The 25,046-nt window shown below is 42.2% G+C and overlaps 2 protein-coding genes across 5 annotated transcripts in view; both read left to right on the top strand.

Annotated features, from left to right (window-relative positions):
* The window catches only part of LRRC20 (leucine rich repeat containing 20), a 742,986-nt gene that overhangs the window by 404,604 nt on the left and 313,336 nt on the right, over positions 1–25,046 (top strand). The gene's annotated exons all lie outside the window — the stretch shown is intronic.
* On the top strand, positions 9,180–10,332 carry LOC141270806 (uncharacterized). Its single transcript, XM_073680914.1, has 2 exons — positions 9,180–9,590; positions 9,760–10,332. Exons 1-2 carry the CDS (start codon positions 9,180–9,182, stop codon positions 10,330–10,332), a joined length of 984 nt encoding a protein of 327 aa, XP_073537015.1.

The raw sequence follows: 25,046 nt of genomic DNA, 5'->3' as shown, positions 1-25,046 counted from the left end.
CACACACCCCATTTCTCAGGGACAGCTCAACGGTGCTCCCACTAGACATAAGTGCAGGCACGACCGACCATGTCCCTGCTGGAGTGGGGAGGGAGGGGTGGAACACCCAGTGCTGTAGGGGCAGATAGGGGGCGGTTCCTGAGTGTAGGAAGGAGCCCATTGGTTGCTGGTCACCTGGGCTCATGGCTAGAGGGAGGTATAAAAGGTGGGCACCATCTTAGTTCTGAGTCAGTTCAGCCAGAGGAGAAGACAGGGAGTAGAGGCTCTGTAGGAGCTCTACTCCAGGAGGGCCTAGTGAAGAGGCCGAGGAGGAGGTGAAGGGGAGCTGAGATTCTGGCTCATCTCAGCTCCAAGAGAACGGAACAAGAAAGGAACAGAAAGGAACAGAGAAAGAGAAGGAGAGACAGAGAAACAGAAGGGCTCAGGAACAAGAAGGTGGAAGGGACCCTAAGAACCCACGAGAATCCAGGGTGAAGGGTCAGGCAGATTAAGGGTACCGGATCCCAAGTTGGTGGAGGAGAAACAACCCTCAGCCAAAGACCGGTCGTCGTGATCATCTATTGGTGCGACACCTCATCAAACCTGCTAGGAAGGCACCATATAGGACAGCGGAGGACGGGGCCCACGTTTAACTGCACAAGTCCGCGGCAGCTGGACAAAAGTGGGCCACTGGTGAGGCAGGCCAGAGAGAGGATTAAAGGGGGTCCTGTGCCATGCTCCTGAACTGCCTGGGAGTTGACCGAGCCCCACACCTGGTGGATGCAGCACGGCTCGGGCGGTCACTATCTGTGCACAAGTGACCTGGACTACCTGAACTGTGAGTAAAAGACATTGGACTGCAGTACGTTGTCTGTGTGCTCTTTCGCGCCTCCAGCACTTTCAGCACCGGGACCCGCACTACCATCCCTCCCAACATCCACTACACTGCCCTGGGGCCGCACTCTTCCCGTGGGGAGTCACATCACCTCAGCTGCACCCATCATCAGCCCCAGCGGACTGCCTTGCAGCGGCGGTTCCTAATAACCACAATCCACGGGTGGCGTAGTCGGACATTATCTGAAGTACGTAGCAGACTACCAATGGCCTGACCACCCTGAGCCGCGGGACCGGGCCGCCACTACTACTACCCCCAACGTCTCCCTATCGCCCGGATCCGCGTGCCCCACGGCCCAGGGGGCGAGTCAAGTGTACTTACAAGGAAAAGGGAGTAGTGGTAAGTGCATTGGGATCTAGCAGGCTTGTAATAACTTGAGATACTATTTAATATCTCTTCAGATTTTTAATATCTGTATAGTCATTTTTAAAAATGTTACACCTTGACATTTTGTGTACAAAATTATATTTCCTATGTATATTGCATTATGAAGAGTCTGTGAGACCCCAACTTATCATAAGACATGGGGTACCAGCAGCATGTCCACCTAGTGAAGCAAAGATAAACTAATGGAAAAAGGAACAACTCACTGAATAGCCTTCCAACTCCTTTATTTTTATCAGTTTTATCCCCTTCTGTGTCTCTGTTATGCCAGAAAATGTAATTCTACACACATGTACTATGTGCATATATGGTAAGTCTTTTGGGACCTATTTAAAAAAAAATCTTGTACACAAATTTGAAATAATAGGAAAGGTAATTAAAGAAAACACACACATTTCTTACTCTACTACCTGTAGACTTTAGGGGGATTTTTCAGGACTACGGTCGTGGCCAAAAGTTTTTGTTATCACAAAGTTCGCTGCATCAGTGTTTTTAGATCTTTTAGTCGGATGTTTCTATAGTTATTGAAGTACAATTGTCAGCATTTCATAAGTTTGGTAAGGTACTCCCCCTCCTGCTCCTTTTTTTGGCATTGTACTACTGGCATCATGTCTCAAGGTATTTGCAGCAGTTAGCATTGGGGTATGCTTTATCCCATGCAGCTTCTGTTTAGACTTGCGTGATTTTGACACCTATATTTATTTGTCACTATAGGTATTAGCACCTAGGATGTAAATCATAATTTCTTGCCTTTTGTTTAGGCTTTGGTGTGATCTAGGCACCTGCCATGCACACTTATATTTGAACAACCAGGGCATGTGTTCCTATTATCTGTGGTTAGGCTCTTGTGTAGTTTTTGACACTTTTGCACTGGGTGTGCATTATAATATGCAGCCTTTTGTGCAAGCTTTATTTTGGCACATGCCATGTATATTTATAGTCAATTACCTTGGCTTGAGTCCCTATTCACTGCTGTGTATGCCCATTCAGTCTATTAATAGCTATCGTGCCTTCTATTCTATTTTATATTCTAGTTTTTGCCAGTAATCTGGATTAGATCTATTTATGCAATTATTAAATTCTGTTATTTGCATGTTATTAAGGAGGAATGATTTGTTCACATAACAATGTTATTTTGTGTATGTATTTTTCCTTGAGTTGGTTGCCTTTATTATCCTTTTTTGTCTTCCGGGATATTAATTTTGTTTTATTTTTCCAATTTAATAAAGGAGGTTTTTTTTTCAGTGCTATGTATTATCTATTTGGGGCTATAATTTATTTTTGGTGGCGAATATTATAGGTTGGTATGGCAATATTTACAGTGTTGACTAGAGATTAGCAGATTAGACAAAATAAAATTGTGTTTTTTACCTAGAAATTAGTTTGGCAGGAAAGTTATTCTCCACAAATCAAATGGACCCCAAAGCAATATAAACATAGCAGGCAAAAAATAAAAAAAAATAATCCCCAATACTCACCTATCACCTCCTCCCCCCGCTGTCCAGCCATTCAGTTCTCATGACCTCTTTTTTCTATGATTGTAAACTGGTCCTAGACCAGGACTTCTGACCAAGGCCAGGTATAGGAAATCATGGCGCAAAGCCTGGTATCTTCCCTCTAAAGAAGGACTGTCGGTCATGTCCAGGTTTCCGAAGTTGCGGCATGTTGTGAAGTCACAATGTTAATATGTGCCATGACCTTTGATACCTGGTGTCGTCACTCTAGACTAGAAGAAGACTTCTGGCCATGACCTCCAAGGCCTGGTCATGGCTGGAAGTCCTGCTCTAGAGTGAAGACATCAGTGCGTGACTGTGAAAAGGAGAGGCCCTCAGGATCGGTGGCAGGCAGCAGGGTTGTGGGGACAGGAAGGTGGTGAAGTATTAGTTTTCTTTGATTTTTAACATTTTGCCAGCCCTCTGCAGTTCAACAGAGCAAAGTGAATTACAAAAAATGCATATTCTGGAAAATAAGAATTTTTGTCAAGTTCAGTAGAATTCAATTTCAATTCAAATTAATTCACTCATCTTCAGCGTTGACCCTTATTTTTAAAGAATTTTTCAATTTGCCCTGACATGCTAGATATCAGCTTTTGGACCAAATCGAATAATAATGTCCACCCACTTTTTGAGGCTTGACCACAGGTTCTCAATGGGATTGAGATCTTGGAAGCTAACTGGCCATAGACTCAAAATTTCAATGTGTTGTTCACTGAGCCACTTAGTTATCACTTTTACCTTGTGATATGGTGCTCCATCATGCTGGTAAACAAGCATTGTTCTTCATTAAATTGCTCCTAGATCATTGAGCGAAGTTGCTCCTGGAGGATGTATAGATATCATTCTTTATTCATGGCAGTATTCTTAGGCAAAATTTTGAGTGAGTCCACTCCCGTCCATGCTTTTGCAACCCCACACATGAATCGTCTCAGGATGCTTTATTGTTATCATGATACAGGACTCATGGTAGCACCTCATAATTTCTTCTCTGGACAAACATTTTCCACTTGTCCAAAACAGACTGAATGGGGCTTCATCAGAAATAATAACTTTACTCCAGTTCTTCACAGTCAAATCCCTGTACTTCCTTCAAAATCTCAATTTGTCATTGATTGTTTTCTTGGAAAGAAGTGTCTGCTGCTTTTCTTGAGAATAGGCCAGCCTCCAAAAGTCTTTGCCTAACTCAATTACACCTGTCTGATGCCATTCCTCAGCAAGCCTTTTCTTGTGCTAAATGGATGCCATGCCTGATTCCTCTGTAGATGACAATCCTAGCTTTTGCTGGACTTTCTTGGACACACTGAAGCCTTATTCCCAGTAAGAGAACCTCTTTCTTTAAAGTTTTTAGTGATCTGATAAATATTTAATTTAGGGGCAATTTTAAGAGCGGCAATGTCCTTTACTGTTAATCCCTTTTGATGCTAAGCAATGTTGACTACATGTGTTTCTTATGGTTAACAGAAGAGAATGACTTCAAGCTCCAGCCCCCTTTTAAAGCCACTAGTCTGCTCTTATAATTCAATAAACATAACTGAGTGATATCAGCCCCCTTTTCCTCATTAATACTTTCTCTTGAACTAGTAATGTGTGACAGAGTCACTGGTATGATTTATGAGGGAAGGTATGTGTCACTCAGGTTGCTAGCCTGTGTGAATTGAAACCAATAGACTTTCTCCCAGCATGTTATATGCTGGGGGGTTAACTCACTTAAAGGGTGTGGTTTTATGGGAATGACATAGAGATGGGAGGGAAGTCATTCCCCATACCTCTACCTCAGGGTGTGGCTGAGCAAGGTTTAAATGCTCAGTCGCCATTTTTTTTTCTGTTGTTGTGTTTGGAGAGGCAGGGTCTCCAGACTGGAAGGCCACAGCTCAGGAAGGAGCTAAAGGCTGGACTATAACCGGTGTGGGCGAATTGCACACACACATATGGACTGTGCTATCATTTATTTTTTGTTTCTTGTTTTGCCAGTAAGGCTGTGTTTATTTTGCTGGAGATGCAAGGCTTTATGCCATAAAATAAAGCCTGTAGTGTAAAGCTGGGTTCCTGTGTCTACTTCCGGAAGCGGCCGAGTGAGTCGTCTTGCCACAAATGATATCACTAAAATGATGTAAGTAGGTAATTTTATGGCAGGGCAGAAATCAGTGGAAATGGGTTTTTGTGGTTTGTTAATTTTCATGTCATGGAATGACTGAAATTTTTTGTAAGTGATTTAATCACTCTTCATAACAATCTAGAGTGAATGCAAATTACCACTATAAAAAGTGAAGCAGAAAACCACATTTTGTGTCCGTTTCAAAACTTTTGGCCATGACTGTATAATATTGAGTAACTATTAGTGATGAGCGAGTATGTTCTGTTAACCCTTTCGGCGAGTATGCTCGGGCGAGCACCGAGTAGTTACACCTGTTCGGTGTTATGTTTGAATCACTCCCGTGTGCATGATTTGCAACTGTTTGACAACTTTAATACATGTAAGGAATGTCTATTTCTTACACATTCCTTACATGTATTAAAGTTGTTAAACAGTTGCAAATCATGCACACGGAGCGATTCAAACATAACACCGAACAGCTGTAACTACTCAGTGCTCGCCCGAGCATACTCGCCGAAAGGGTTAACAGAACATACTCGCCCATCACTAGTAACTATCCTTAGGATAGGCCTTTATTATCAGATTGGTAGCGGGTCTGGTTCAGGGCAACCCTGCCCATCAGCTGACAAGTGAAATTACATTATTGCCCTCACTTTCATATGTACATTACTGGATGTGCCTGATATTGCAACTCACTAACCTGCATTAGCCAAAACACTGCATATCAATTTATTCTGGAGTGTTCCTTTCAGTATCTGCTTCCTCTGGGTTTATGAGTCTACTGTGCGATTTCACTCAAATGTTAACGTCTTTCCCTGTGTAAACTTGCATTTACCGATCGCTGTCAATCACCGAGCATGATTGGATTCATAAGCTCAGAGTGAGCAGGGATTTAAAAAGAAAGAAAAGGCTGAGTTATACAGAATCTTTTTCTGCAAAAGAATATTTCTGCTCCTCCATAGACCTGTCCAGTGTGACAGGTTTCTTTTAAAGGTTTTCATCTTTTTTTGCCAAAGATGCTGAGAACCAGAAGAAACATATAATTTGTAAAAGATGAATCTGTGAAGAGTTAATTGTACCCAGTGTTGTTATTCACCTGACCATCTTTCAGACCTTTCTATTACTGCCAGAGTCTGTGTTTTTGACATCTTGTGGCTCTTGAGGGCTCTTCATTTCCATTAAAGTGCTCTCTTGCCATAATCTACATTTATTACAGGGCACATTTAGAAGCATTGCACTGGAGGGTCAGAGATGTAGAGGTTAATTACATTTGTTCTGCTTACCAATGGAACTCATTTTAAGCAGCATTGTATGATTTATTTAGACTATGCCAGAAACTCGATTAGCGCATATGATGGAAGTCTTTTTCGTTATATATTATGGATAATAAATATATTAAAACAAGATATTTTTATATTTTTTCTAGGCCATTCCAGCTTATTACTTTTAGCTTCTTCAGCTTTTAACAATTATTTTAGTTTCACTGGCATTTCAGTCTTTGCAGCATTTTACAGCATCACCTCATCTTTGACATGTGATCAGTGGATTATAGAGTGTTTTTACACATTTTACAGATGTCTAGCTATCTAACTACATGTGTGCCTTTGAGTTATTCTATTCTCCAAGTTGTATTTTCAAAAAGTTTTGTTTCAATAAAAGAAGCCCAGTTCTTACATGTCTGTTCCAGTGAAACCTGGCAGTCTGTGAAAAAAAAATATGAGAGCATCTTTTCTTCAAGCTCTGCATGGTACTCTTCTTCAGTGGTTTTCCTGGAAATGTATAACTTAAGGGTGTGATTATTTCTAGGGTAAAAGGTTCATATATCTGTACTCTAAAACTGTTAAATCATTGCTTATAGTGCCAGACCCTATTATAAAAAGGATGGAAATGCCCTTTTGTTAAGTTACTTTTCAATGATGAATTACAAAGCAATGTTACAAGTCTGAATAGGTGCTTCAGCATTATTTCATGAGGAATGCAATATTTTACCAAAACAAACATGGCAGGAGAGTGAGCTGACAGATCTTTAAGCATCCAGTTTTAATACCGTAACTCATCATGATGGATATATCCGGCATAGAATTGGTTGGGATGATAGGTGCTGAGATTGCTCCATACAGGGCAGGTGCCAGCTGAGTTTCACAGCCTGTATCTGTCTCTCACAGCAGCAATTAGAACTAGCTCCGATTGCTATTGTTAACTACTTAAATACCTTTGTTGATTTCTGATGTCATTTAGTCTGTGCTTTCGTTAGCTTATCTTTCACCTGCGATGTGATTACAGAGTGCCGATATATGATAATGTCCACCAGGGTCCATCTAAAATAACATATGGTTGCCATATTGGTACTCCTGTGAAGCCAAGTCACATGATGAACTACATAGGAGACTGTGATTAACACTGTATACTGTAGTATATAGTACAAGAGTTCAATCATCAAGTACTCCATGGAGAAAAAAAAAAGTTTAGCTTTCTCTTTCTTCCACATCCGAGTAGTTTAACCAGTGTTTCTCTAACTTTGAACATTTGAACTATGCTTCCAATTTTATCTCTACAAACATTGTGTCTTTGATATCTTTTGGCATCCTTTTCCTTGTTTGTGCAATGCAATGATATTTTCTCTTAACTTTTTGAACCATTTTCTTGACAACCAAAGAGTATTAAAGAGGTTGTCCACTACTTTATCATTGATGACCTATCAGTAGGATAGGTCATCAATGTCTGATCTGCCGGGGTCCGACACCTGGCTCCCTCCCCACACCCCCCGATTAGCTGTTCTCAGTGCCATCGGCCGCCAGCGGAAAATATTCACTTGCAGAGATGGCCATCTGCAGAGGCTTGATACTGCACATCCGCCTCCTATTCGAATCAATAGGAGGCGGATGTGCAGAATCCTGCCAAAGCTACTACCAGAAGATGGCCAGCTCCGCAAATATTTCCGGCTGGTGGTTACCACCAACAGCTGATCGGCGAGGGTGTCGGTGTTGGACCCCAGCCGATCAGATATTTATGACCTGTTCTAATGTATCATCAATGAAAAAGTAGTGGACAACCTCTTTAATGACTTAAGGATCATTGCCCATAAGGAATGGGCTAAGATTCCTTAGGGAACGCTGTCAGAAACTGGTGTCAGACTATACATCATGTTTGCAGCAGGTCATAACTCTAGTAACTAGTACAGTCACTTGTCAGGAAGGGTTTGAATGATTCTTACACTGCAATAGTCATTGTGTGGCTAGTGATGTTTTGTGTTGCGTTTGGTGAAACCACTTGTTATACTAGTTGTGTTGAGCTATTTAAACTGTTCTTGTTTGATTAGTGTGACGGAACAGCTTCTTATCTTAATCAGCCAGAGGTCTAGATTTGTTGAGCCAAGAGAAATATATTATTGTGTTTGTGTTTACTTGTGAATGTATGTGTGTTTCTTTGGCTGGTCAAGAAGGACAATGACTCAGTGTTTGGGAGCAATGATGTTTTACTATGCTAATAGCATATTCTACTAAGCCTGCTAGTTTATTTACAAGAGCAGGGGGATTAGCTCAAACAATTAGACCTGAGCACTGCACCTCCCACCCCTCACCCCCCCCTGACCTGTGACACTACAAGATGACAGCCTAAAGGCCCTGTCACACATAACGAGATCGCTAGCGAGATCGTTACTACCTCACAGTTTTGAGATCGCTGGAGAGATCGTTCGGGAGCCGTCAAACATGTATAACTTGCCAACGATTTCGGCCGCCCCAGCGATCTAACTAACGATCTCGTTGGTCGCTGGGACGCTGTCACACAGCAGCTACTTCAACGATCCACACTCAACGATACACACTTTGAGGGACTGTACTGTGACAGAAAGGCGTGCATAAAATTACCTTTCCGCGTCCACTAATCTCCGATTGGTGGACGCTACTGCGTTCTGATTGGCGGCCGGGTTTTTTTAAAAAGGCGACGTTGGGGCAATTCCGCTCCCTTGTTCCTATCTGCGCTCTGCTTTCGGATCGTAGCAGTGTTCTCCGGGCAAGTTTCGTCCATCTGGGATTTGTTGAAGCCTTGTCAGCGTCCTGATTTTGGGATCCTAGTTGCGTTCTGCTGCTGTGATTCCATTCATTTGTGGATTTTCTTCGGCTGTGACTGAACATTGACTTTTGGGTTCTTCAGGCATTGTATCGCTTTGTTTCCACGGTAAGTTATTTTAGTGGATTTTTATCACACTCAATAAGTATACATTTGCTTATACATTGGAGGCCATTTTTAGTCAGCAAATGGTGTGTAGTACTTTTTACTTTGTTTTAAAATGTTTCATGTATGCTCACTGTATTGCTATCTTTTTCAGATGGCTTTCAAAAGTGAAGAGTTTGTGAGGGAAATGATTGACCTCTACCGCTCCCTGCCGTGCCTTTGGCAAATAAAATCAACAGACTACTGCAATAGAGAGAAAAAGAGGGAGGCCTACCAGCAATTGATTTCCCTCTTTAAAAGGCATGGCCCCAACGAGAAGGTGGATGAAGAGCTGGTGAAGAGAAAGATCCAGGGTCTACGCACCGTATATAAGAAAGAACTCAACCGGGTGGAGAAATCAAAGAAGTCAGGTACCGGCACAGATGAGGTTTATGTGCCGACATTATGGTATTATGATTTGCTTGCCTTCACCCGTGACCAGGAGCTACCTCGGCGAATGGCGTGTACGATGCGGCCGACCCCGGAAGAAGACCCCGACATACGGACTGACTCCCCTGTTGAAGATGTAAGTACCTTCTTTGCTTCCCTGTAAATAGCATTTATACTTTCAATGTACATGCCATAGTTTAGCCGCCCCTCATATTTGTTTTTTAGTGCATGTGTACCCATGCTGGTCATAACATACCTGCTGGATGTTGTAACCAAATCTTAACTTTAATTTTGTGTTCCCACAGCACCATCGGCAAGATGACGACATCTCGGCTACGGAACGTGGTATGGAGGAGGCGAGTGTTATGTCAAGGAATGAGGAACCTATGGCATCGGTGAATGAAGACCCTATGGCCTCTACAAGTGAAGACCTTGTGCCTCGGCGACAGAGAAAATCAAGGAAAAGAAAGGCCAGCTTGCCGCCATCGCCAGATCTAGTATCTCTGGCGAACAAGATTCTACTTCTGCAGACCCAGGCCAAGCGGGACAGCTTTGCAACATATGCTGGCGAGAGACTACAGAGGCTGGATGACCGACAGAGGGCGCATGCAGAAAGGGTCATGTTTGAGACTTTAAATAAAGCGGCAGCCGGTGAACTTAATGAAACGTCTACTGTACATACTCTGATTGACCCTGGCCATTTTCAACAACATTCTTGGACCCATAGGCCGGACCCACTTCACAGCACACCAGTGCAGAGGATCCGGCGTCCACAAAGCCTTGCCCCCCCCCCACAGTATCCCATGTGTTCTGATTCTTTTGTTTCCCCCAGGCACGGATACACAAATACAGGTAATCGATATGAAGAACTGTGGTGATGTTTCATTTCCATTTTTTTTTATCATTTTGTAAATATTGTTAATTTAATACTTATTTAAATTGTTAAAATTGTTTATATTTTTGTTTGCTTATAAAAAAAAGGTTTATTGTCCTCTTTTTTAACTTTACCCCTGCCCTCTGATCGCCCTCTGATATTCCTGATTGAAATAAAAATGTTTTTTGGTTGCCTTATTTTCTGCTTTACCTCTTCCCGAGGGTGGGACCCCTCACCCCTGCCCTCCGATCCCTTCCCAATCTCCGTTCCCTCCCCTCCATTCTCTACCGTCTATTCCCATCCCTGCTCTCCGCTGGTGATCACCTCCTCCCCTTCTCCTCCTCCGGCTCCAGGCTTTATCACCTGTCTTCTGTCTTCTCCCTGTGTCCTCTGGTCTTCTTCACAGCTGGTTTTCTTCCCCTCCTCTTCCTACTTCCCTTCTTTTAGTCTTTGGGGTCATAGTCATGGTGCACGGTATGGCAATGATCTGCCATACCATGCACCATGAGTCTGACTCAGATTATAGGTTGTATATACTAGATTCTTGATAGGGCGTTGATCCAGGGAACTAGTCTGATTGCCGTATGTGGAGTCAGGAAGGAATTTTTTTTCCCAAAACAGAGCATGGGTTTTTTTTTGCCTTCCTCTGGATCAACATGTTAAGTCTTCCTTATAGTTTTCATACTATGTTCCTATTCTTTCCTCTTCTCTCTTCTTCTTGAATTAGCTGGCATCTGTGAAAGCCGACTTCAGACGGCTTTCCTGCCCCCACACAACTTCAGCTAATAATATCAATAAGTAGGCGGCAATGAAAGCCGACTTCATACGGCTTTCCTGCCCCTACACTACTTCAACTGATAACATCAATTAGTAGACAGCTATTAAAGCCGACTTCAGACGGCTTTCCTGCCCCCACACAACTTCAGCTGATAATATCAATAAGTAGGCGGCAATGAAAGCCGACTTCAGACGGCTTTCCTGCCCCTACACTACTTCAGCTGATAACATCAATTAGTAGACAGCTATTAAAGCCGACTTCAGACGGCTTTCATGCCCCCACACAACTTTAGCTGATAACATCAATTTGCAGGCGGCTATTAAAGCCGACTTCAGACGGCTTTCCTGCCCCCACACAACTTCAGCTGATAACATCAATAAGTAGGCGGCAATGAAAGCCTACTTCAGACTGCTTTCCTGCCCCTACACAACTTCAGCTGATAACATCAATAAGCAGGAAGGTGTGAAAGCCGACTTTGGAGTGGGCTTTACTGCCCCTGCACTGCTTGTTAGGCAGTATCACACAGGATAGGATTAGATACACAACCCGTCAGGCAGTATCACACAGGATAGGATTAGATACACAACTCTTTAGGCAGTATCACACAGGATGGGATTAGATACACAACCCGTCAGGCAGTATCACACAGGATAGGATTAGATACACAACCCGTCAGGCAGTATCACACAGGATAGGATTAGATACACAACCCGTCAGGCAGTATCACACAGGATAGGATTAGATACACAACCCGTCAGGCAGTATCACACAGGATAGGATTAGATACACAACTCTTTAGGCAGTATCACACAGGATAGGATTAGATACACAACCCATCAGGCAGTATCACACAGGATAGGATTAGATACACAACCCGTCAGGCAGTATCACACAGGATAGGATTAGATACACAACCCGTCAGGCAGTATCACACAGGAGAGGATTAGATACACAACCCGTCAGGCAGTATCACACAGGATAGGATTAGATACACAACCTGTCAGGCAGTATCACACAGGATAGGATTAGATACACAACCCGTCAGGCAGTATCACACAGGATAGGATTAGATACACGGCTCAGCAGACAGTATCACACAGGAGAGGATTAGATACACAACCCGTCAGGCAGTATCACACAGGATAGGATTAGATGTAACAAAGTGTAGACAATAGTGGATATAAACTAATTTTTTTTTATAAAAATATAAAAAATATAACCAACCAAATAATATCAACTACATAACAAAAAAGAATTTATTGGCTGCCGTGACGGTCATGGGCTGCCACAAATCTTGCCAGCATCACTCCGTGCTGGTGGATCTCTTCACTCAGTCTCCGTTGTGACGCCAGGAGATCTTGTAGTGTTGGGATTTCTACGGAGGTAATAGTTAAACTTAAAAGTCCAATAATTCTGTACATTCATCAAATTAAGGCTATGTGCCCACGATGCACCACTCCCGGGTACCATCCACACATTAGAACGCGCTAATTACGCAAGTACAGATGCAGTATTGCGGAATTGGCGCATTATAATGCAAGTCAATGGCGGCGCAAAAAAACCACCTTATGCTAAATAATTGGTAGTGCTGCGTTTTTTTCCGCAATGATAATGTGCAGCGGAAATTTCCGCAGCATGTGCACAGCACATGCGGATTATCATTGGGGAACATGGCAGACCTTCTACCATGCGCTTTTAATGCGTTTCCACAGCAGCAAAAACGCTGCAGAAACACCTTAAAAAACACATCGTGGGCACACAGCCTATCAGGTACATGTTTGGTATTTAACACTTACGGTTTTCAGGTTGCTCGGATGATGACGAGCTTAAGGACCACCCGGATCCCCTGGCACCACCGGCTAGAGAAAGACACAACACTTAATAGTACATGACAGCCCTACACTTTCCAAGTTGTATGGACCGTATGTTATGTCAAAGCATTACCGAAAGATGAAGCTGCACCTATATCACGGAGTGATGCTGGCGAGCTGGCAGAGGAATGCTGCTGGGGCTCCAGGGCTGGAGGTGACTCCCTTGGGGGCTCTGGGGCTGCAGGCGCTGGAAAACAAATAACATTAGATACCTAAGGTGATTGCAGTTGTAACTAATGTGCTGCCATATATTGTGTTAACATATTTTAAAACCACTCACCACTGCGGGGCAGGGACCGTGACCGGATGCTGACGATTCGGTCGGCAGACCTATATTTCAGGTCCGCCAGCTTTTTCCGGATTTGTGTAGCAGAGCGCTGCACCCCAAATCTCCGGAACAGGCCCCGACCGATCCTCTGCAGCACCGCCTGCTTATGGAGCACTGGATGCTCAGAGTGCACATGGCACTCATAATCAAGTGCATCCAGGTGCTCCACAAGGTAGCACACCTCAGCATCACCCCAAGGAGATGCCCTGACCCTGGATGCCATAATGCTCTTAATAAGCTAGGCCGCAACTACGTCGTTAGACCCGCCCACGACGCATGAACGTCGGTAACCACGCCCACGACGCATGAACGTCGCCAATAAACCCGCGGTTTATTAGAGAACCCTATTGTGACTTGAATTATTAGCGTGTCGGACTAGAGACGCGGTATTGATAATGCGACATCTGTAGAACGCAGCAGTGTCTCTATTGTGACGGTCACACAGGAACACTGGTGTTTAGGTGGTTTTATGTAGAAATATGTATCTATATTTTTATGTCGGTATGCATACTTCTGTGTCTGTGAGTATGTGTGTGTATAGCTGGTTATCTGTATATAAGTGTACATCCTGGTATACAGGGCTGCGGAGTCGATGAGCCAAACCGACTCCTCAATTTCCATTACTCCGACTCCACCTCCCTCATACATGGCTCATGTGATACATTAGGGTCATTACACTGTGCATGTGGAGGCTAAAAAGGAGGAAGTCACCATCGGGGTATCATACTGTGTTAAGGGGGACACTTTTGTTGGCATCACATTTTTATGGGGCTATGAAAGAGTAATTTAGGAGTTCAGAAAGGAAGAAAGGCTGGAAGGTTGTGGGATCTGCTCTTCTGTGTCCCCAACAATTATTTCCTTTTTTTTTTTTTTTTTTGTGGGGGGGTCCCAATTATAACTTCTGCTATGAGCTCCCATGATTCCTATGTCCGCCCCTGGAGTACACGTATGTGTATACGGGCCCTTACTATTGAAACAATGATAAACAAATCTTTTGCAAAGTTAAACACAGTTTATTACACAAATGAATACAAAACTGAAAGTAGTGTATAATTGTCAGTAGTTGCCCACTATAAGTTATGATGTTGCCAAGTAACAGCACCAGGACCGTTAAAATACTGGCAGTAGTTGTCGCGGCTGGTCTTCGCATCCTGGGTGTTTCTGCCATATCCCACTGGTTGAAGGCCTGCAATTGCAGGATCGTTTGAACGCCATTCACCGAGCTCCACTTCCCCATTGGCTAGGTCCACAGAGTCCACGAAGCCAGGCGGACAGTACGTAATTGCATCACGTCGACGAAGAAAGTTGTGAAGTGTGCAACAGGCCAAAACAACAGAGTCTATTGATGTAAGCTTCATGTTAATTGGCGTGTGAAAAACTCTGAAGCGGTTGGCCATGATACCGAAGGCATTTTCGACAACACGACGTGCCCTTGACAAACGATAATTGAAAATTCTTCTTTCCTGGGTAAGACTTTTTTGGGGGAATGGTTTAATAAGATTGGGATGAAGTGGGAAGGCTTCATCGCCGACAAAAACAAAATTAAGGTTACCTGTAGTCTTTGAGTTGGGAGGCAAGTGTAGGTCACAGTTGTCCAATCGCTCTCCAAAAAGTGTGTGCTCTAAAACACCACCATCAGAAACCCTGCCGTTCATGCCATCATCTACATTTATAAATTCGTAATTGGCATTAACAAGGGCCATCATGATGATGCTGAAATAGCCCTTATAATTATAAAAATAGGATCCGCTATTTGGTGGCTGAGTGATTCGGACATGTTTCCTGTCCAAAGCCCCACCACAGTTAGGGAACTGCCACAGCTGCTCAAAATCAGAGGCAATCTTTTTCCATTCCTCCTCCGTGTTGGGAAACTGTATGTAACTACGTAGACTGTGGTAAATTGCATTACATGTCTCCGGGATTAGAACACTGAGCATGGGCCTTGAAATGGCTGCAGAAAAATGCAAGTCTTGGAGTGAGCGTCTGGTGGCCAGGAATCTCAGTGTGACTGCCAATCTTTCATCTGCCGGAATGGCAGCACGCATCGCTGTATCCTTCCGTTGAATACGTGGCGTAACTCGTTCCAATAACTCTTTAAAAGATTCCTCTGACATCCTCAGATAGTTGCGGAAATCATGAGGATTCTTCTCCTGAAGCTCTCTTACAAGTTGCATGTGGGACAATTCAGACCTCTTCTGCAGCCACTCTCTGGTCCACATGCGACGCTTTCGTTTGGAACGCCTCTGTAGCTCTCGTGCCTCATCTTGACGCCGAGCTTCCTCAACCAGCAATGCAGCAACCACAATAGCACACTGCCCGTCGTCCATGATGTGCAAACTGCAAACATAACATGAAAAGATGAGAACACTTTCAACAAAACAATTAACACAAGTATTGAAACCGTATATAAAAAATATCATGGAAAACGATATTCCATTCTGTTAGTGAGCATGACAGAAAATGCGCTGTGTGGGTGCATGTGCATGAGACCCCTAAAATATCTGCCCATGCAAAAGCATACATATATATATATACAAATAGAAGCCAAGCCCTCCCTCCCTGAAAAGCAAAGATAACAGATAATTAGTAAATGTGTGATAAAAGATTAAAAAATGGAAACGCATCTGAGACCTCAAACAATACCTACCTTACTAAAGATGTCTGATATGTTCAAAGCGGAGTCACAGCTGGAGAACGCTGCAATGATCCGCAAAAATCAGCACTAGTCCAATGAACGGATATTAGCAGCCCGGAGAACTCTGGTAGGATCTGCAATGAGCACGAGGTCAGAAACAAAGGACGGAATCGCTAGTCTGTTGCCTTTTTTATGCGCGTCCGGAAATGAGAACGCCGTAGCGACCACCAATCGGGGACGAGGGGCGCGGAATAGTCCAATTTATACACGCCTACGTGTCTCAGTTCTGAATCGCTGGACGAGGTCGTTGGCTAGGTGTCAAATACAGCGATGCACACTGCCCAGCGGGAGTGCAACGACCCAGGAATGATCCAGGGAGCTTTGTAACGATCAACGATCTCGCAGCAAGGGCCTGATCGTTGCTACCTGTCAAACGTAGCGAGATCGCTAGCGATGTCGCTATTGCGTCACAAAACCCGTGACGTATCAACGATCTCGCTAGCGATCTCGTTATGTGTGACAGGGCCTTAAGAGACCACAACCATGGCTGGAAAGATACAGAACTGCTCCATTGACCACTGCTGAACTCTCAGAAACAATTTGAAGAATCCAGGTTGGGACAATCAGGTCACCAGGCCACTTTTCTCATGTCGGTGAGCGGAAGGGCCAGCAAAAGGCTGAGAATCTGTACTTCGCACTATCTTGTGTATTTGCTGGGACTGTTCTATATGTTAGTGATTGCTGATGGTTCAATACATTATTGCCATACTGTTTACCATCACTCTGTGTTGTCTGAGTAATGTTCTGCCCACCGAAGACCCCAGGTCTTCACAATTGGATTAGTGCAAACAGCAGAAAGTTTTTTAATATGTTGCTGCTAAATCTAATTTGTAGTGAGGGTGAATAATTCTAATTACAACTTGACATTGGAACTGTTAGACTGTGATACCAAATTAAAAGAAATTACTTTTTTAGTGGCGCTCAGGTGGTGGAGTAGAAAGTGGTTGGGTAAATGAACCAACTTCACCTTAGGGGTGAGAGACAGCACTAGGAGCGAACATGTTCGGGGATGAACAGGTTAAAAATAGATAGAGTAAGCAGTAGGATTTTGGTGCACTGCCCAGTATAGAAGTACAATATACTGCAATTTGTTAGTTACCTTTATTAGAAGTTCTTTCACAGATCACCAACCGGTTTTCGACTCTGGACAGGAGCATTCGTCAGGCTCCTGTCCAGAGAGTTTGTGATCTGTGCTCTAAGCCGAGGGGTGTCCAAAAGTTCTCTCTGGCTTATATGAGATCAATATAAGACGTGTGATAGTTAGAGGTCTTCTTAAAGACTTTGCTTTGGGGCCCAAAAGCTTCAATTTACCCTATTGTCTGTTTGACTACTGACTGTCTCTCCTCCAGTGAATCCGTCTTTCTATTTAGATTCAAAAGTTGCTGCATCTTGCAACTAATATCAGATATCATCATGTGACCGGCCTCCATTCTGATGTCAGTTAGGCCACATTCATACATTCAGTATTTGGTGTCAGTATTTGTAAGATAAAACAAGGAGTGGGTGAAAAATGCAGAAGTGGTGCACGTGTTCCTATTATATTTTTCTTCAGACAAATACTGACGTAAAATACTGACCAAATACTGAACGTGTGAATAAAGCCAAGCCATATAGTGAGGACAATCTCTGTCGTGGGCTCTAGGTGACCAGATTGTCCTTCTACCCTTGATTTAACACTGAACATAGTAGTAACATAATTTGTGGTTAGGTCTTGTATTGCAGTTCATTGTAGAATAATTGATAAAAGGATACAAGCACCAGATAGCACTGTAATTATAGATGAGTAAATATATTTTAATGGACTTGAATTCTACTCGATATTACGAAACTGCATATTTTTTATCATTTGCTTCCATGCGGATTCAGCAAAATGGCTGCTGCTGAACGCCATTTTTCTAACCCACAAAGGGCCATCAAACTTTATAAATAATGGAAAAAAATCCTTACCAGTCACCTCTCCAGCCCCTCTGTTGCTCACCTTCACCCGTCCGGTCCTCGTTGCACCTTTTTATCACCACTGCAAACGTTGAAATCCCAAGGATGTTTTTACACATACGTATACAAGGTCACATTGCGTGTCATGACGTCATGAAATTGTGACTTTACGTGAACCAGGACGGGCCTCATTGTTAGAGTGAGGGGCCCTGGGGATTTAGGGTGTAGCAATGATAAGAAGATGCAATGGAGACTGATGAGTGGAGGGGCCGGAAAAGTGAACAGTAAAGTGAGAATAAGGATTTTTTTCATTTTTTACATCTTAAATTTATTATGATATATATAGGCTCTAGAATATAATTAGGGGCATTAAATTCATGGAGAATATCTTCTCTGTGAATCATATATTCTAGGAAAATCCACGGGAACCTATGAATTCTAACTGACTGATCTGCTCAGCAGTAGTAATAATAGAAAAGCAGTTGGCAGACATCAGATACCTCCTGGACCATAACATAGCCTTTATGCTCAGCCAAAAAGATATCCAAAATGGCTTTTTGAGAACTATGTCTGACCCGGATGGAATATTGAAATCTACCCTATCACAGTCAGTCTCTCTTCATAGAAATTAAGCTACCCAGAGATCTTATTAAAATCAGCGTGTTAAAGGAAACCCTCCTTTGATTGGTACCCACTTACATGCATATTAAGCCAGAAATATTTTTTGATTAGTCCATCTTACCTGTATTTGATGGAGAATGGGGATTTTAAAAACTTCAAATTTTACAGTTGCCAAGAGTCATAACCGCTGAAGACAAAATTGAAAAGTAAGTTCTTTGTACTTCATTGTGTTGGACATTTCCTTTACAATTACAATATGGTGACAAAAGAACAATAAACCGATTATCTGTGAAGTCTGTATTGGAGTACGGATTTTTAGTTTGTTCTATGATGTACAGTACAGACCAAAAGTTTGGACACACCTTCTCATTTAAATATTTTTCTGTATTTTCATGACTATAAAAATTGTACATTCACACTGAAGGCACCAAAACTATGAATTAACACATGTGGAATTATACACTTAACAAAAAAGTGTGAAACAACTGAAAATATGTCTTATATTCTAGGTTCTTCAAAGTAGCCACCTTTTGCTTTGATGACTGCTTTGCACACTCTTGGCATTCTCTTGATGAGCTTCAAGAGGTAGTCACCGGAAAAAGGTCTTCCAACAATCTTGAAGGAGTTCCCAGAGATGCTTAGCACTTGTTGGCCCTTTTGCCTTCACTCTGCGGTCCAGCTCACCCCAAACGATCTCGATTGGGTTCAGGTCTGGTGACTGTGGAGGTCAGGTCATCTGGCGTAGCACCCCATCACTCTCTTTCTTGGTCAAATAGCCCTTACACAGCCTGGAGGTGTGTTTGGAGTCATTGTCCTGTTGAAAAATAAATGATGGTCCAACTAAACGCAAACCGGATGGAATAGCATGCAGCTGCAAGATGCTATGGTAGCCATGCTGGTTCAGTATATCTTCAATTTTGAATAAATCCCCAACAGTGTCACCAGCAAAGCACCCCCACACCATCACACCTCCTCCTCCATGCTTCACGGTGGGAACCAGGCATGTAGAGTCCATCCGTTCACCTTTTCTGCGTCGCACAAAGACACGGTGGTTGGAACCAAAGATCTCAAATTTGGACTCATCAAAGCAAAGCACAGATTTCCACTGGTCTAATGTCCATTCCTTGTGTTCTTTATCCCAAACAAGTCTCTTCTACTTGTTGCCTGTCCTTAGCAGTGGTTTCCTAGCAGCTATTTTACCATGAAGGCCTGCTGCACAAAGTCTCCTCTTAACAGTTGTTGTAGAGATGTGTCTGCTGCTAGAACTCTGTGTGGCATTGACCTGGTTTCTAATCTGAGCTGCTGTTAACCAGCGATTTCTGAGGCTGGTGACTCGGATAAACTTATCCTCAGAAGCAGAGGTGACTCTTGGTCTTCCTTTCCTGGGGTGGTCCTCATGTGAGCCAGTTTCTTTGTAGCGCTTGATGGTTTTTGCAACTACACTTGGGGACACTTTCAAAGTTTGCCCAATTTTTCGCACTGACTGACCTTCGTTTCTTAAAGTAATGATGGCCACTCGTTTTTCTTTACTTAGCTGCTTTTTTCTTGCCATAATACAAATTCTAACAGTCTATTCAGTAGGATTATCAGCAGAGTATCCACCAGACTTCTGCACAACACAACTGATGGTCCCAACCCCATTTATAAGGCAAGAAATCCCACTTATTAAACCTGACAGGGCACACCTGTGAAGTGAAAACCATTTCCGGTGACTACCTCTTGAAGCTCATCAAGAGAATGCCAAGAGTGTGCAAAGCAGCAATCAAAGCAAAGGGTGGCTACTTTGAAGAACCTAGAATATAAGACATATTTTCAGTTGTTTCACACATTTTTGTTAAGTATATAATTCCACATGTGTTAATTCATAGTTTTGATGCCTTCAGTGTGAATGTACAATTTTCATAGTCATGAAAATACAGAAATATCTTTAAATGAAAATGTGTGTCCAAACTTTTGGTCTGTACTGTATGTAATCACAAATTGGTTGTAAGACGAAAGAATATATATTTTTAAAATTCTTCTCTGTTTCTATTTTTGATTGTTTTGTAATCTGCAGGAATTCTAAACTGACAAATAACTTCAAACATAATTAATCAAAAATACTATTTAATTTGTACCTTATTGTGTGATGCCAGCGGCATGATAATAGGAGAACACGGAATGAATACAATTGTATGTTTATTTTTGTAGTTAATTGCTTTCTCATTTCTATGCTGAATACCATTAAGACTTAAAAAGTGAAACAGAAAAGCATTTGAAAACACAAATTCAAGATGTATTGTAGATGGTAAATGTACAGTATTTCACAAGCTAAATAATACAGCAGCGCTCTGCATGTGCTAAGATGTATGCAAACATTAAATATATGAAATTAAAGCTGCATCACCGCTGCATAGAATATACTTATGAAATTGAGGTACTTAGCGCACAAATTGGCAAATTCATAAGAGCCCATCAGTTAAGACAAGGCAACCTTTCTTTGATGGGACCCTAAACCTAATATTTATGAAGCATACTTTTCCTAAAAGTCTACAAATTTAACAGGATGGTAGGATGCAGGCAAGTAGGATCCTAATTAAAAGCAGCCTTAGGCCTCATTCAGACGTCCATGTTGCACGTACGTCTTTCTGTGGATTCTGAAAGGTATTGGAATATGGTAATTTGACTGTATGACTGGCATTAATATAAAAACTTTATAACAATAAGTTATTATGTATTGCTTATCATATTCACCAGCACTTCACATACATTATCATCACTGTACCCACTGAGGCTCACAATCTACATTCCCTATCAGTATGTCTTTGGAGTGTGGGAGGAAATCGGAGAACCCAGATGAAAACCAGCAAACACGGGGAGAACATACAAATTCCTTGCATATGTTGTCCTTGGTGGGATTTGAACCCAGGACTCCAGTGCTGCAAGGCTGCAGTGCTAATCACTGAACCATCGTGCTGCCCATTAAGTTAAAGTTAAAAGGCGTTTTTATGACTGGATTTACACTGTGATAAATGACTGCCAAAATACTGTTTAGCAAAAAATAATAGTAAATATTCTAAATATAATATATAGACTAATACCTCATTTACTATGGCTCTTAATCATTTGTCATAAGTGACAAGCCTTCAATCCTCACCCCTAATTGCAGCATTTAATTAACCAGCTCATTTGCAAGTATTCAACCATGTTATATTGACATACAACAATCTGGTACCAGCAAGGCCTCCAGCTATACTTAGCCGGAGCCGGGAAAACTTGGGCATCTGCCAAATACATTTGTAAGTAGAGGGAGAAAATTTAATATACACACGTAAATATGACCTAGATAATGGACAATACAGGATGGTCCAAAAGTAGGTGGACAGAAAGTGTAATAAGATTATGAAGGGGGAGATTTATCAAACACTAAATTGCAGCCGCCTGTCTGGATCATCCTCCAATAAACCATGAATTAGACGTGGACGATAAGCTTTCCACCCAATAGATTTCAGGATTCCCATGATAGAAGCTCGTGAAATTCCCAATTCCAAAGACCCTCTTCTGGTGGACTTTTTTGGACTCTGAACAAATGTTTCAGCAACAAGTTGTTTATTATCTTCTGTACAGACTGTCTTGGGTCGACCAGTTTTTGAAGCATTAAGGATTGAGCCAGTGGCATTGAATTTGTCATGAATGCGGTAAATGGTTTGTCTCTTTGGGGCTTGAGTACCAAATGTTTCAACCCAATTTGCTCTAACGGTCTCAGCATTTTGAGATTTCCAATACTCTGTTAAAATCCATTTTCTTTGATCTGTATTTAAATTATTTGCCATCTGTTGTTTATCCATCATCCATAGGCTTCCAAATTAAAAATGTGGCTGATATGACATGTAGCAAGGAAGACGAGCTGGTAAAGACAATATATTGAAAATTCATAGATTGGTCTCTAAACCCAGCATATCTTGAGAGGTATGCTACAAGAAAATAACATGAAGAACATGATTTTATTAAATAAGATAAGCAAACTAGTGCATACAAAGTCATTTCATATAAATTACAATACAGAGAAAGTAAAGTGCATAGCGCCAGGTGTCAGGGGATCCCACGGAAGATGCAACAGCCGGGTTGGATGTATATGACTTATTATGTAAACGAGTTCAGGTTGGGTATACGGACTTACATCCAAAGTGCTAGACTGCTAATGCGAATAATAACAGATTATAGTAAAAAGTGCACTGGTACCGATGAGAGTAACGCGGCACGCTCCTCTTGAGAAAGAGCTTTGCGAAACGTGCGTCGGGGCACGTTTCTCTCATCGGTACTAGTGGTGTGGGGGTCCCATCGATGTGCTGACTGTGCGGGCATTGAAGCTGGGTGAGTTTTATACATGAGGTTGCACTGATATGTATGGGATGGGTCGGGCTACGTATGTGACTGCTTGCACTTTTTACTATAATCTGTTATTATTTGCATTAGCAGTCTAGCACTTTGGATGTATGTCTGTATACCCACCCTGATCTCGTTTACATAATAACTCATATATATCCAACCCGGCTGTTGCATCTTCCGCGGGATCCCCTGACACCTGGCACTATGTACTTTAATTCCCCTGTATTGTAATTTATATGAAATGACTTTGTATGCACTAGTTTGCTTATCTTATTTAATAAAATCATGTTCTTCATGCTGTAAAACTCATGTCTTCTCCTTCCTTAAAAAATACTTGGTATATAAGTAGGCAACAACCGGCCAAGGGTCTGGCACTCGTGACCAGACACCACGGACCGGTCAGCTTCATAAGGTGGGCCATCATTTATTCAAGAAAATAACATATTCAATGGTACTGCCTGGTGGCGTAGTAGACTCTTATGGTCGGATGTAGTACAATTTTGCTTACATTTGACCATCTATATGAAATGAATACGTTTTTTAGACATATAAATCATTCTATGTTGCACTTTTCTATACTAAAAAAAGAACAATGCCAAAAATGGATACCCTTTGTTGTATTATGTGCGATAATTAGAGTCTATAGCTATCCCAACTTCACCATTCAAAACATAAAATCACAACTTAGCGGGTGAAGATAATGTGCTTGTAAACATCGATAATCCACTTCCTAGAGACCATGATGAAGTCAATGAGCAGCAGAATCAGACCTTTGGCAAAGATGAACCCCCATTAGACAACCTAGATATTCCACAAAATAGTCTGTATATTAAAAAAAAACAAAGACCACCACAGTGGTGAAACATCGCTGGTAAAAAAAAAAAAAAAAGCCAAATCACCCAAAACGCATGTGTTATACTCACAAAATAGGATAAAACAAATTGCAATAAAAACAGTTTCATATAATCCAATCCAACAGAAATGTGTATTGCACTCTGCTTCATCTAGGACATATCCTTACATGATCAATTCCCTTTCATAGAGATTTTCAGATAAACGTATTGTGTGCTATCCAAATACAAAAACTGATGGCATATGGACAGCACACTGACTAATGCAAATTGGGGAAGTTCACATGAGCATTTTTGCATACTGACCAATGGTCTGCGTGTAAATAATCGCAGCATGCAAAAAAATGCGGATCACATATGGATTCCCATCCAGATGTCATGTGTATTTCAGAGATACATTACATTTCTTAACATACAGTCCTGCTCATTGGTATTGGGACCCATGAAGTTTAAGTATATCATGTGGAATATCTCCTGAAAAAAATGAATCAAGTGAAACAGTTTTTTTGTATAGAGCACTCGTGTTAAATACAAAAGCGCAAATAATAAGTAATAATTTAAAACAAAAAACAATGGGAAGGAAAAATAGAAAAACCTAAAGCTTGTTGTGTCACTGGTATTGGTACCCTTCGCATTAATTTAGTATCGAAACACATTTTGACTCGCCTATGGTAAATCGCAAAAGAGATTCACCTGTGATTAATTGTCGGTAGCCATGTGACATGAATTACCGTATTTTTCGGACTATAAGACGCACCGGACCATAAGACGCACCTAGGTTTTAGAGGAGGAAAAAAAAATGTAAGCAAAAAATGTGGTCATGATGCACTTTTAAGGGGGAGGGGGTCTTTTGCTGACACTGGTATAGGGGAAATGTCCCCCAATTCTGACAATATCCCCCATCCTGGTATATATGCCCCCCCTTCCTTTTATACGTGGTCCCCATCCCCATCCTGGTATGCCTGGCATCCCTCCATTCTGGTATGCCTGGCATCCCTCTATTCTGGTATGCATGGCACCCCTCATCCCTATCCTGGTATGCATTGCACCCCTCATCCCTATCCTGGTATGCATGGCACCCCTCATCCCTGTCCTGGTACGCATGGCACCCCTCATCCCTGTCCTGGTGTGCATGGCACCCCTCATCCCTATCCTGGTATGCATGGCACCCCTAATCCCTTTCCTGGTATGCATGGCACCCCTAATCCCTATCCTGGTATGCATGGCATCCCTAATCCCTGTCCTGGTATGCATGGCACGCCTCATCCCTA

The sequence above is a fragment of the Phyllobates terribilis genome, unplaced genomic scaffold (genome assembly GCF_046119375.1).
Source record: "Phyllobates terribilis strain yellow unplaced genomic scaffold, ASM4611937v1 Scaffold_5__5_contigs__length_657084704, whole genome shotgun sequence".
Taxonomy (NCBI): Eukaryota; Metazoa; Chordata; class Amphibia; order Anura; family Dendrobatidae; genus Phyllobates; species Phyllobates terribilis.
The sequence above is the reverse complement of the archived record's forward strand: the minus strand, read 5'-3'. Positions and strand labels throughout refer to the sequence as shown.

Bases quoted from the DNA above. Each gene is read 5' to 3' on its own strand.
- LOC141270806 (XM_073680914.1), top strand. From the start codon at position 9,180: ATGGCTTTCAAAAGTGAAGAGTTTGTGAGGGAAATGATTGACCTCTAC. The intron at 9,591-9,759 runs GTAAGTACCTTC...GTGTTCCCACAG, and splicing joins CTGACTCCCCTGTTGAAGAT to CACCATCGGCAAGATGACGA.